At 52.3% G+C, this 12,500-nt stretch overlaps 4 protein-coding genes across 4 annotated transcripts in view; 1 reads left to right on the top strand and 3 right to left on the bottom strand.

The window, feature by feature from the left end:
- The window catches only part of LOC142881880 (transcription factor 24-like), a 2,333-nt gene extending 1,639 nt beyond the window's left edge, over positions 1-694 (bottom strand). The window contains exons 1-2 of the mRNA XM_076016299.1: positions 311-694; positions 22-153 (exon numbers count right to left, since the gene is read on the bottom strand). Of these exons, the coding sequence (XP_075872414.1) occupies positions 22-153; positions 311-508 (330 nt within the window). The 5' untranslated portion in view covers positions 509-694. The remainder of the gene's footprint in view (positions 1-21; positions 154-310) is intronic.
- A 1,699-nt stretch (positions 695-2,393) lies between these two features.
- ephx1 (epoxide hydrolase 1, microsomal (xenobiotic)) lies at positions 2,394-6,125 on the bottom strand. Its single transcript, XM_076016321.1, has 9 exons — positions 6,023-6,125; positions 4,889-5,099; positions 4,618-4,798; positions 4,328-4,546; positions 4,121-4,250; positions 3,811-4,025; positions 3,622-3,730; positions 3,416-3,538; positions 2,394-3,220 (listed from the first exon to the last, which is right to left on the bottom strand). Exons 2-9 carry the CDS (start codon positions 5,069-5,071, stop codon positions 3,013-3,015), a joined length of 1,368 nt encoding a protein of 455 aa, XP_075872436.1. The 5' UTR covers positions 5,072-5,099; positions 6,023-6,125; the 3' UTR covers positions 2,394-3,012.
- Positions 6,126-6,520: 395 nt separating this feature from the next.
- On the bottom strand, positions 6,521-8,082 carry srp9 (signal recognition particle 9). Its single transcript, XM_076016322.1, has 3 exons — positions 7,899-8,082; positions 7,689-7,757; positions 6,521-7,274 (listed from the first exon to the last, which is right to left on the bottom strand). Exons 1-3 carry the CDS (start codon positions 7,968-7,970, stop codon positions 7,155-7,157), a joined length of 261 nt encoding a protein of 86 aa, XP_075872437.1. The 5' UTR covers positions 7,971-8,082; the 3' UTR covers positions 6,521-7,154.
- Positions 8,083-11,474: 3,392 nt separating this feature from the next.
- The window catches only part of enah (ENAH actin regulator), a 50,602-nt gene continuing 49,576 nt past the window's right edge, over positions 11,475-12,500 (top strand). Inside the window, exon 1 of the mRNA XM_076016311.1 lies at positions 11,475-11,625. Within this exon, the coding sequence (XP_075872426.1) occupies positions 11,621-11,625 (5 nt within the window). The 5' untranslated portion in view covers positions 11,475-11,620. The remainder of the gene's footprint in view (positions 11,626-12,500) is intronic.

Below are 12,500 nucleotides of genomic sequence, written 5' to 3'. Positions count from 1 at the left end.
GTCTGAGCGCAGCAGCGCCACCTGCAGGCTGTGGAAGGCCTGGCGCAGGTTCCTCACGCGGCCCCTCTCCCGGGCGGCCACGTCTGGAGAGTGGTGAGTCCTCTGGAGCCGAGGCGGGCCGCCGGGGCCAGAACTGCTGCTGGATCCACACGCCTGCGGCGGAGGACACACACAGGGTGGATCAGCACCTGCTGCTGTCACTCCTCAACATCAGATACACAAAACCATAAGCACGCCACCATAAATACATCAAATCTCAAAGCTCCATCCTCAGTCTAATGGACCTTCCTTCACTTTAAGCAGAACTCACCCACTTCCTGGGCCCCAGGCCGCTCCTGGTGCTGCTCCTGGTTCCCTGCTGGGCTGCTGAGTCCTCGGCAGCAGCAGCAGCAGCAGCAGCAGCAGCAGCAGCCCCACACTGCTGCTGCTGAGCCTCGGCCATGGAGCTGCACACCAGCTGGTGGTTCACAGCCACCAGTCTGAGACCTTCCAGAGGGTTCACCTCCATGGATGCTGCAGCAGGTTGCTCCCCTCGCAGGTTCTCCTCATGGGATGGAAGGTTGGACGCAGTTCCTCTCTAGGCCGAGGTCATCCTTCCTCCACGGCCCGGCCGGCAGCTGCAGGTGCTCATGGTGGCCACCGGGAAGAGAATCCCCTCTAGTCTGGCGAGTCCTGCTCTGCACCTTCTCCCAAGTCCACTGGAGCCACAGCCCCCGAGCCGCTGGGTCGGCTGCATCGCCGTCTGACCCCCCCCACCCAGACAGCCTCCCCCTCCTCCTCCTTCTCTCTCCACTTGTTTCCTTATCGGGTGAGGTAATGCGGGGAACTCGACGTCTCCCTTATCTCAGCCTCCCAGTCGTCCCGATCCTCCCTCGGCTCAGGGCTGCCAAGAGGAGCGCTGCGGCCTGGAGGAGGACAGCAGCGCTCGCCGGGTGTCCCAGCCGAGGGCAGCGGGGGGTCTTGGGAAAGTTGCAGTTCTGACTGCGAGCCCAGGGCAGTGCGACACTCAGACACAGAGTCTTGGAAAGCAGGCGTCCCTCCCGTCTCCCAAAGTCCACCATCTTGCACTCAGTCATCCGTACAGGCCAAAGGGTTTCCATCTCAAAGCAAGGAGTAACTTGCTACACACACACACATATATATACATATATATATACGTATGTATGTATATATATAGATGTATACAGTACTACCCCAAAATATCCAGTAAAAGTTGTTTTATTTTGGCAGTTTAACATCAAAGATGAAAGCGACACATTGTATTGAGCCATTCCACCCAAACTGACCTCTCAAGCAGGTCCTTGTTGTAACTTTGCTGATCAAGATTTTCAGCTTATTAAAAGCACAAAGCCACAAACTCAGAACATGAGAATCCTGTGAAAAGCTTCAGTGTTGTAGCTTCAAAGAGTCCAAAGAATCCAAAACCCCTGCAAAAGTCTCCTGAGCCTTTAACAAGTCTGTGTTGGGTTGTTGGCTCAGAGGAGCTCACCACACATGGAGGAATACAACAAGCTTCTCAGGAGAGTCTAATGTTCTGGCTGGTACTGTATACACACACACACACACACACACACACCCACACACACCCCCCCAGTGCATCTGGGGCGACCACGTGTTGAAGTCAGGCAGGCGACTTCAGTTCATTGCTTCCTAATACATTTTATTCAATCAACAGTGAATATCGTTCTGATCACACCATGCTTGTGTTGAGTGCATTTCAGTTGGAGCTGCCCAGTAATGCAGGGACAGCAGCCTGATGGATGACTCATCAGTCTTCATCAGTGACGTGTGTGGCTGATGACTGCTGCCACTCCGTCATCATCCAGTCGTGTTTGTGGGCTTCAGGTGCTTCTGATGTTTTTATGGACAAAGCAAAATGTCAGGAATGTCAAACTCTAGGGCGGCGCCGCCGCTCCACCTCATCAACCAACCAGACTCCATCACTCTGTTTTCTATGGAAGAGGATTAGGGCCACAAGAAGAGAAAAATTAACATCGATTTCCCTCCCCCCCCCCCAAGTTTCCAATTTCGAGATTAAAGTTGAAATTTTATGAATAAAATTGAAACTTGGCAATTGCTGTCAACATGATGTCAGTGATGTGGGGAATCCAGTGGAGCGGCTCTGCGTGGCGGTCTGGTGGAGAACCTGAGTCTCCAGCAGCTCCCTGATGACTGTGGCTGACCCTGCTGGGGTTCACCTGCTCAGCAGTTTACCTAACCTAACCCTACTGGCTCCACCCACCGTGCATCCAGTCTACTGCCAAGTTCCACCGGATTTGCCTTGACTTTAGCCATGAAATTTAAACTTAAAAAAAACTTCAGTGGAAATCTTCCTGCACTATTTTCTTCTCTTCCTGTGGCCCTCATCCTCTTCCGTAGTTTCCCGTTTTCTGGGTTTCAGCAGCAACGTCTCAAAGCTTTTCCCAACGTTGCCGAGGTTCCGGTCGTGATCTCTTGCCGCTATCAGTCCGAGGAATGCCTGGCACCTGGCGAAGCCTGTCAACACAACAACAACCCGCCCGACCTCTGACCCCACCCCCCCCACACACACATCTGCAGCTGCCTCCAGAGCGCCTCAACCCCTGCGGAGCTGCTGGCTGGTTCTGCTGGCTGGTTCTGCTGGCTGGTTCTGATGGAGGCAGGAAGTCCAGAAGCAGGCATGGGGGAGAGGGCGGGGCTTCCTGACGTCAGCTACCAGCAGCAGTCAATCATCTTGACTGATCACTGAACACACGCAAGCCACAATCAGCAGTTTGGCTGTCTGATTGCATCTTTCATCAGATGATGAACACGTTAATTTGCATGTTTTTTGGAATCGACTGATTGCTGGAATTCCTGAAGATTTTGCCTTGAAATGCTGTCGATTGCAACGTAAACACTGCAAAAAAAAAACAAACAAAAACAAAACACAAACCAGTGCTTTTCACTCCCACCCTTCACACACTAGCAACCACAGATGATGATGATGATGATGATGATGATGATGATGAGTCAGTCAAGCCTCCCTCCCGCTCATTTCTGTTTCTTCTCCACCTTCTTGGTGAAGTTCTGGATGTCCTCGGCGATCAGCTGGGGCTCCTCCATGGCGGCAAAGTGCCCGCCGCCAGCCATGAGCGTGTAGCTCAGGAGTTTGCTGTACTTCTGCCGGACCCACATCTCAGGAGCGTGCAGGAGCTCGTTGGGAAAGCAGGCGAATCCGGTGGGCACAAAGACTTTGATTCTGCGGGAGGGGGGGCACAGAGGTCAGGTTTTAATATCTGAAGAGGTGTTTGCCGGGCAGTGTGGTTTCTTATGGCGTCTCTAGAGATGTGCTCTTCTTGGGACAGATGTTGCTGCCCTCTGCTGGTCAATAGAGGGAATGCATGACTTTGAAGCGAGCGTCACTGGGAGTGTAACCATGTTTTTTGACCGTCACCTGGTGTGAGGCTGGTCGAGGCCCTTGCCAAAATTTTCCTTGTAGAACCTCATGGAGGAGACGATGCAGCCGGACGTCCAGTAGATCATCACGTTGGTCAGCAGGTCGTCCAGAGAGTACTTCCTGCAAGATGAGGGTGCACGCCAGAGTTCTATTCCTTCTGTGGTGACGACGGCGGCAACACGCGCTCGAGGAAGACCTCTCACCTGGTTAGACCTCCGTCCTCCAGCTCCCTGAAGTCACGGTTGGTCCAAGTGGAGAACTTCTCCAGGATGTAGGTGGCCAGACCCACCGGGGAATCGTTCAGACCTCGACCTGTGTGTGGGGGTGTGGTCAGAGTCACCAGAGGGTTGGAGTAACACACTACAAACCCAGTGCTGGGTCCAGATCCGTACCCACGGTGTCGGGCTTGGTGGCCTGGATGTGCATGTAGCCCGATTCTTTGATGGTCTCCACCAACATCTTCTGCGTGGCCGGGTAGAGACGCTGGACATCGACGTCGGTGAAGCCAAACAGTTTGGGGAAGCGACGGCCAAGCAGGATGGAGGAAATCATAGAGACTCCAAACTTGGAGGGTGCGGCCATGTTCACGTGCAAGCCTGTGACCGTGCTAGGGTTTGAAAAAGCAAGAAAATATCATGACCTGCGGGGTCCAATTCAAGGAACTCACTACGAGACACCAGGCTTGTGTGTGCGAGGTCCTACCTGGGCTCCAGCTGAGCCATGTTGGTGGTGACCAGGGAGCCCCAGTCTCCTCCCTGGGCGTAGAACTTCTTGAAGCCGAGGCGCTTCATCAGTTTATGGAAAATGCGGGCGGCGCAAACCGTATCGAACCCTGGCACGGTGAAGCACAGGTTTGAGCGCTCGGTAGCCACGCATGTGCGGCGGTAAACCAATCATTATCACCGTCACCTTTCTTGTGGGGCGCTTCGGAGAATCCGTACCCCGGAATGGAGGGGCACACCACCTCAAAGACCAGGTCGTTGGGGTTGGACGGCTCCGTCAGCAGAGGGATCAACCCGTAGAACTCGTAGAAGGAGCCGGGCCAACCATGGACCACGATGAGAGGGATGGCAGTCGTTCCCTCCGGCACCTTCTTGGGTTTCACGTGCAGGAAGTGGACGTCGATGCCTGCAGAGAGACCATGAGGCAAGGTCAGGATCATCAGAACTTGTTCTTCTCAAAACCCAGTGTGGCCTCACCTTCAATTTTGGTTTTGAACTGAGGGAACTGGTTGAGTTTGTCCACTTGTCTCCTCCAGTCGAAGTCGTTCCTCCAGTACGACACCACCTTCTGCAGATAGTGGGAGTTGAAGCCGTAGTGGAACTGGCTGTCCTCCAGCGAGGGAACGGGCCGGGTCTGGTCAATCCGCCTGTGCAGGTCCTGGGAGGGGACAGTGCCACCAGGTGAGTTCTGTGATTCAGTCAATCCACCAGACTGAAGTGATGATTAATAAAGCGGTTGATGATTAACCTCCAGCTCCTGGTCACTGGTGGTGACCTCGAAGGGCCGAATGCTGATGTCCTCCTCGCCATCGGGGGGCGCTCCAGCACCCCACCAGCCATCCTCCGTCTTCAGGACCTGGGTCTTGCTCCTCTGAACCAGGTAGTAGACCAGTCCCCCGATGAAAAGCGCCAGTAGCACCTCCGCGAGCATGTTGCTCAGTGTGTGATGCGACACCAGGCTGCTAGAACACACAGAAGAGCTCAGTCGGCGGCTGTTGTTGGGTCTGACAACTCAGTGCAATGGCACAGAGATGGCAATGCTAGTGTGGCCAAAGTTGACCACATGTGGGTCAAAGTTTGCTGGTAATAGACTGATTCTAAACAATCCCTGTGCAGAGGGGCCCCGCTTTGCTTTGGCCTAAGCGCTAAACACTGCTGCCAGGGTGCAGGTGGAGTCTGGGCCGCAGCAGTCATGAGTTCGGGGGGGGGGAATGTGAGCAGGAGCGTTGAAACAAAGGTGTCAGTGTTGTTGTGTCCGGACGGCCGGACCAGGCGGTGGGAGGGCGGGGGGTTTGGGGGGTAGAGAGCCGAGGAAACAATGTAACCACCAATCTATGGTTATAGTGTTGGGTTGACTGGTCGGGACCAAGCCATGGGGACCGGTCCGGGGCCAACAAAGCAGCGTTTCCCAGCGTCATCGTTGGACCAAATGTTCTCCTGTGTGTAAAGTTGAGATGGTGAGCACCCTCCCACCAGAATGACACCAGCAGCCAAGATAAGCACAGTCCAAGATCCAAAGTCCCACCAGTCGCGCCAGTTCAGACGTGACGCCGACTGGCGGTGAGAAATGTGGCAGTTTGCCTGCAGACATGGAGCTGGAGCAAAACAGCTGATTCACATTTAGCCACCTCAAAAAAATAATGCCAATAATGGCGGGATTAACTGCACTAAAAGTCAAGTGCTGGTCGGCGGCCCAGTGGGGGCCGAATCGCACAAGCAACGTCAACTCACGTAAATTGCGTAACTTCGAGAAGGAAAAAAAAAAACAAACAAAAACAAAGCACGTATTCGTCATCGCAGCTCGTGCAGGCCGCCCGCTCGAGCTGCCACTTCTTCTTCTTCTTCTTCGCGTATTTGGCAGTATTTGAAGACGCTTCCTTACCTGCCGTGAGGTCTGGCGTCCTGAACCCGGGCCGTCCGCACTCCGCTGCGCTGCTGCAGCAGGTCCCGTTCGGTTCCCGATCCGCCGATCCGCCTCCCTCGGCCCCGCCCCCTCAGACTCGTTCCAGCCACTCACAGTATTTGGTAACTAGAAATTCACACACACGAGCTGTGACCGGTTCGTCGTTGCGCGGTCTACAGTTGGTCAGTTTAATAAATAGACTCCCAACTGTCCGCGCTCTGACGACTCGATGTGTGACGGCAGCAGGAGAGCATGATGGGATATGTAGTTTTCATTTTAAGACATTGAATTACGGTATTGCTCAAAATTCATGGAGCATAATTTTTCTTTAATGAAACACTGAGTAATAAATGAATTGACTTTAATAAGAAATAGTAGGTAACCCGAAAGCCAAGTACAACTATGGCTGATAGTACTCCTGCATTCTAACATATTGTGTTGGTCAGTACATAAGAAATACACTGGAAGACAGGCAGGGCGGGGTTAAATAAACTTTTAATGACCATGTAATGTAAATGTATTGTCACAAGATGAACTGGCGTTAGCATGAGGTTCCAGGTGTGGGCTTCACCTGACTGCAGTAAGAAAAATAAAACCAAACTCAGGGGATCCCGCTTCAGTCGTGAACCTCGGCATGAAGCCTGCACAGGTGAAAATAAAAAAAGGGACACGCAGCATCTTCACTCCATCGTCTGACCTTTGCTTCCGCTTCTCAAACTGGAAATTCAATAAAAACAAGGCCGAGCTGCAGGAGTTGATGACGCCGTCGACGTCTGGTCAACATCGGCAGCTCCAACTGATTGTTGATGAATACAGTCAGAGATGTGACTCGAATGCAGAAGAAAGAAAAGCTTCATGGTGATGATGATGACACTTTGAGAAGATGAAGAAAAAAAAATCCCCGAGAGGCTTAAAATATACACAATATATCACCACATCTCTGACAGTGTGAATTCAATGTTGGCTGCCATGTCAACCGTCTGGGCCCACAATTGTCCGTCCGTCCCTCCGTCCGTCCCTCTCCATGTCGCACTCTGATGGTGTGGTGCTCCCACCCGAATCATCCGCTCAACTCAGTCCAGGAGTCCAGCCTCTGGAGACTCTGAGCGTCTTAGTCCGTCTCCATGGCGCCGCTGTGCGTCTCTTTGGACACCATGAGTCTCATCAGCTTCCCCTGGAGCTTCTCAATCTTCTTCACGTCCTGGGCCTGGTCCGTCTTGTACTGTAGACACTGAAGAAGTGGAGAAGAGGAGGGTGACACCACGGACGGGAAGTAGCACCCTGTTGGAAGGCTCCTGGCCTCTCTCCGTGTCATGACGCGTGTAGAACCAGGAAGGTGAGCCTCTTGTTTCTGTGTTACTCATTACTGCCAGGGACGTTTACAAGTAATTGATTATCGATTAATTGTTGATTAAGAATTGAATCGATTAATGTGTTCCTTACACATTTGTCATTGTCAAATTTACAAAATGTACCATTACCTCTCGTTTCATGAGATGCTACTAACGTAGGTCGAAACTCAATCGACAGTCATAGGAAACTCTTGCGTCTACATGTAACGTGTACAGCCAATATGGTGTAGCTTTCAGCTGGACGTCAAACTCGCGAGCAACCACATGGCAACGTTTCTCCAGGTGCCACTCACCACGGCGTCGTCTGTCACCTTGACGCACAGGTTGCCGTCGCAGTGTCTGTACTTGAGAACCACTCGGACCTGCGAACACAACAACAAAAACTGGCGAATTAGCCGAGCACACGGCAGCACGCTGACGTCGCCGTCCAGGCTAACCGCTTAGCCTGCTAGCCCGGCTGCTTCCAATGAGGAGAGAAACCAGCGGTAATGTTTGACGTTCACCTTCATGGGGTCTGTCAGGTAGAGTTTCTCCGCGGCCCGGGCGAACTCCTCCCAAACCTGGTAGTACGGCATCGTTTCGGACGAGCGGCGTGATCTTTCAGTTTGTATCAGCGGCTCCGGCTTTGCTCGCTAACTTCGGCAACACCACATCAGCAGCAGCAGGAGCCAATCACAGCGCAAGGAACGCGGTGGGTCAAGTCACTTCCGGGTTGCTGTGACAAAACAAGAGCGCACACTTGGAAACGTTCGTTGGCAGCGCAGTGAAGCCTCTCAGTTTCCATCACATATTTCCTAAAAGGTTTTGCGGTCCACTGCACAGTGTTTGAATCCCACTAGTGAGTCAACAACACGCCTATTTATTATTGGATTGTTTTATTCATAATGTCTGGGTTTGAAATCAAGCCGGTTGCGGAACCGGAAATCCCTCTTTGCTGCGCCCGTCCGCGTTGCTCAAATGAAGTTGCTACATTTGGCATGGCGCCCTCAAGTGGATCGACTTCGTAGTGTAACCATTGACTAATAACTACTTTTTTTAAAAAAAAAAAAAAAATTTGTAACTCGTCCTGCACTTTTTGTTGTTGTTATTGTTGTTTGGTAAGCTGTTTATTTCTACCTTTTGTTTTGAAGAAGAAGAAGAATCCTTTATTAACCCCACATTGGGGAAGTTTGCCTAATTACAGCAACAATACAATCGAAAGTAATGGAGATTATACTGATTAAAAGAAATAAGGAAATAAAATACAATATTTACAGGCTAAATATTTTTAGCATAACGAAACAAACCGGCGATCAGAAACAAGAGATTCACAGGATATTCACATTGTATTGACAGTTGTATTAGTTACAGATTATGTACATGATATTGACATAAATGTTTTACTCTACCCTAATAAAATGTAAGTAATGTATTGTTCATGTTAAAATTCTCCGTTGTAGCGTAGCACAACTTTTTGTTTTGAACTTAATTCCCACCGTGTGTGTGTGTGTGTGTGTGTGTGTGTGTGTGTGTGTGTGTGTGTGTGTGAGAGAGTGTGAGAGAGAGAGAGAGAGGGATCAAAATTTGCAGCCCGTGTGAGATTTCTTGTCCTGTTTTCAAAGATTCTTTTTTTTTTAAAAGCATTGAGCAAACCCAGTTTAGCGTTGAGGCGCATTCTATCATATGGACGCCAGGTGGCAGACGAAGCCCGTGCGCTAACAGCGCCAGTCATTGAGCCGGCGGTGTGGTGTGACATCATCATGTGGGCGGTTCGCTGCTGCTGCTGCTGCTGCTGCTGCTGCTGAGTCAGCAGTCACCGCTGCAACAACTGTTCAGGGCCTGGAGTGAAGGAAAGAGACAAAACATACAAGAATAGAAACGGAGTGAATGCGACCATAACACACACACACACACACACACACACACACACACACACACACACACACACACACACACACGAGCTGAGAATACAGCAGCATGCCATTAACAGAACTTTGTTGTAATTCAGCTTGAACTCCAGGGCTGTAATTTGCTCCACCCTCCCCTGGGCAGGCGCAGCTTCACTCCACACACTCGCTGAGTCTCTCAGACAGTTTGGGCCTCCACCCACCTTGTTGATTTCCTTGGTTCTTTCTATATATGTGTGTCAGAGAATCCCTAAATCCTCTTTGAAATCATGGCTGGGCCTCCGGGGCTTTCCACCGCCGCACACAGGGATCCCGCAGCAGCTTAACGGCTCAGTTGTGTTGTATTATGATGACTTATTGTTGTTGTTGTGGCTGTTGTGTTGCGACTGTGCGCCGCTCTGCCTCTTCATCCTTCTCCCTCCACCCTCAGGCCCTCAGGTGGGAGAGAGCGACGGATGGATGGATAAGAACTCACACACACACACACACACACACACACACACGGAGCCACCACAAACTACTAGAACTACTGTGCTGGTAGTTTGTTTGGGCGTTGGAGTTGAAGTCAGCAGTCAGCTGGTGGTGTTAGCCTGCTGCTGCTGATCCCCCACAGAACAAGAACCAGCTGACAGAGGACTCAGCACACTGTCATTATCACTGACAGAGTGCGGGCTGTGTATTGGACAAGCACACACACACACACACACACACACGCACACACACACACACACACACCGCACGTCAGGGGATTTCATGTATTCCCTGCGTTTCAGACGAACTCCTGCAGTCTCGAGGCCTCCAGCAGCAAAGCGAGCAGTCGTGGCGTGTTTGAGCATCGTGATGCGTTCAGGAACCACCGCGGCTATTTTTAAAGGAGGCGGGGTGAAGGAAGACACTCTATCTGCTCTCTGCTGCTGCCTCGTCTTATTTCTGCCGCTGCTGCCGCTGCTGCTGCCGCTGCTGCTGCCTTGGTGTCAGCAGCAGCGGCAGCAGCAGCGGCAGCAGGAACGCAGCAAACGGAGCCAAGTCGGTTGTCAGGGGCAACCCGGACGGGCTCCGTCCCACAAGTTGCGTCAAGTGTTGCCTTCGAGGACCGTCGGGAAGAGAAGAAGATTAAGGGAAGATTGAAAGACGAAATTCACCTCGCGGCTTGCTGCTGCTATTTGACTTTTGTGTGGCTATTATTATTTTTGTCTTCATGTTGTTGCTATTTGTATGCTCGTGTGATTTGAATGATATTTCTTCATTTCCCTCAAATGTGTTTGAATTTCTCCGCACCCAACACCGCTCAGTCTCTGCTCATCTTCCTGGATTCTATTCGTCCTTTCGTGCTTTCCACAATTCTACTTTAGCCCCGGATCATTTTGTGAATTTATAAATTGTGTCTCTCCTCTCTCTCTCTATATATATATACATATATTTATATATTTAGTGTGGTTAGCTGTTCTTATTTGCACTGCCGTTGTTTTTAAGCTAACCCTAACCCAACTACACCAAAGCAAATTCCGACTTGGCAATAAACGTGTTTGTGGTTCGAACTCACTCACCACTTTTTTTTTTTTTTTTTTTTTTTTTTTGATGAATTAAGGCCACATAGTGAACATCTGTCCGCGTGAATACCGGAAACGTCCACTGAGTTGAGGAGACGGAGAAGGTTGGGTCAGCTGTTCTGCTTTCATCCAACCAATGAACTTCTCCCCCGACCTGTAGGTCCCCGCGCTGGGAGGAGGGCAATTGTTTTGACGGAGTGTCCGTGAAGGCATCACGTGTTGCGGCCAGCAGCAGCCAGCAGAGCAGAGAGCCGCAGCGGAGCGGAGCGGTCGGTCGGTACCGGAGCGGAGGCCGTCAGAGGGAGCAGGAAGCCCGGAGCCAGCGGCCACCGTCCCCCGGAGGAAGAGTCTCCAGCAGCGGGCGGGACCCCCCCCCCCAGACCTCCACACCTCGCAGACCCCCAGACCATGTAGGACCCCCACCGACCGCTCCAGGCCCCGCCTCCCCCCCCCCCCCCTTTTTTTTTTACATCTTACTTTTGATTTTTTGATTATTTTTTTTCCCACTCTTATTATTTCCAATTTTCTACTTTCTTTTGTACTTTGCGCTTGTTGGACCGAACTGTGAAGCGTGTCGTCGTCACGCTGCCCCGGACGGACCCCCTCCCCCCCCTCCACCGTCTTCAGCTGCTCGCCCGGAACCTCGCACCCGAGCCTGGAAGTTTGTCTCAGCCTTGCCGAACCGAGTCGAGCCGAGTGGAGCCGAGTCGAGTCGAGTCGAGCCGAGCCGAGCCGAGCCGAGCGGTCGACGACTTTCCTGCACGTTTGGCTCCGACGACTCTTTGAATCATGAGGTAAGAAGCCGCGCGACCCCCGCGGACGACACTCGGTGGCGTTGGCGAGCACATGTTGCTCTGCCGCTCCATCGGCTGCTGTCATTGCATCTCCATTCATCTCCATTCACTCGGACACCGTGTGCCGCTGCTGCTGCTGCCGCTGCCGCTGCTGCCGCCGCCGCTTGAGAATGGCGGCGGTGCCGCTCGGTGCTGCTCGGCGGGTCGGTGCCGCGGTGCCTGGGCGTCACTGTGGATCAATCAGCCCGCAGAACGAACCGCCAGGGTCCAAACAAGCCCATCACACGGGCGCGCGCGCGCGCACGCACACGCACACAGGTCGGACAGGTGGAGGAGACACCTGAGTGTGTGTGTGTGTGTGTGTGTGTGTGTGTTTTGGGGGGGTTGGCACTCGTGCTTTTGCCACAGTACATGTGTGGCTGTTGTGTAACAAGGCTGTGTGTGTGTGTGTGTGTGTGTGTGTGTGTGTGTGTGTGTGTGTGTGTTCTTTGGTTCCCCACCTGGAATATTTGTATTGTTTTATTTGCTGACCAGGCAGAAAAATGTTGCTTTGTTGTTGTTGTTGTTGTTGTTGTCGTTGTCGTTGTTGCCTCTGTGTGGGCGGGCGGGTGGGTGGGAGGAGGCTCCACCATCAGAAGGAGCTGAGTGTTCCTGGTTGCTCTGCAGTGTTGTGTGTGAAGGAGCAGCAGCAGTGAGGGCCGGGGTCTTCCTCCTCCGTCAGACCCTAATCAGAGGCAGCTGTGGTGGTCCCAGTCCAGGTCCCAGTCCAGGTCCCAGTCCCTGTTGTTGTTGTTGTTTGGTAGAGACGTCTCAGTTCCTCCTCCTCCTCCTCCTCCTCCTCCTCTTCATCTCCTCCTGCTCGTCTCTGCTGCTGG

This window comes from Nelusetta ayraudi, unplaced genomic scaffold (assembly GCF_046127955.1).
Source record: "Nelusetta ayraudi isolate G7.1 ecotype Tasmania unplaced genomic scaffold, CSIRO-AGI_Nayr_v1 ptg000222l, whole genome shotgun sequence".
Classification (NCBI taxonomy): Eukaryota; Metazoa; Chordata; class Actinopteri; order Tetraodontiformes; family Monacanthidae; genus Nelusetta; species Nelusetta ayraudi.
The sequence above is the reverse complement of the archived record's forward strand: the minus strand, read 5'-3'. Positions and strand labels throughout refer to the sequence as shown.

Coding starts and splice junctions, on each gene's coding strand:
- srp9 (XM_076016322.1), bottom strand. CDS start 7,970: ATGCCGTACTACCAGGTTTGGGAGGAGTTCGCCCGGGCCGCGGAGAAA. Junction 7,758..7,898: donor ACCTGACAGACCCCATGAAG/GTGAACGTCAAA, acceptor TTGTGTTCGCAG/GTCCGAGTGGTTCTCAAGTA. Junction 7,275..7,688: donor AGGTGACAGACGACGCCGTG/GTGAGTGGCACC, acceptor CCACTTCTTCAG/TGTCTACAGTACAAGACGGA.
- ephx1 (XM_076016321.1), bottom strand. CDS start 5,071: ATGCTCGCGGAGGTGCTACTGGCGCTTTTCATCGGGGGACTGGTCTAC. Junction 4,251..4,327: donor CGAAGCGCCCCACAAGAAAG/GTGACGGTGATA, acceptor TCACCGTGCCAG/GGTTCGATACGGTTTGCGCC. Junction 3,539..3,621: donor GAGGACGGAGGTCTAACCAG/GTGAGAGGTCTT, acceptor CTCATCTTGCAG/GAAGTACTCTCTGGACGACC.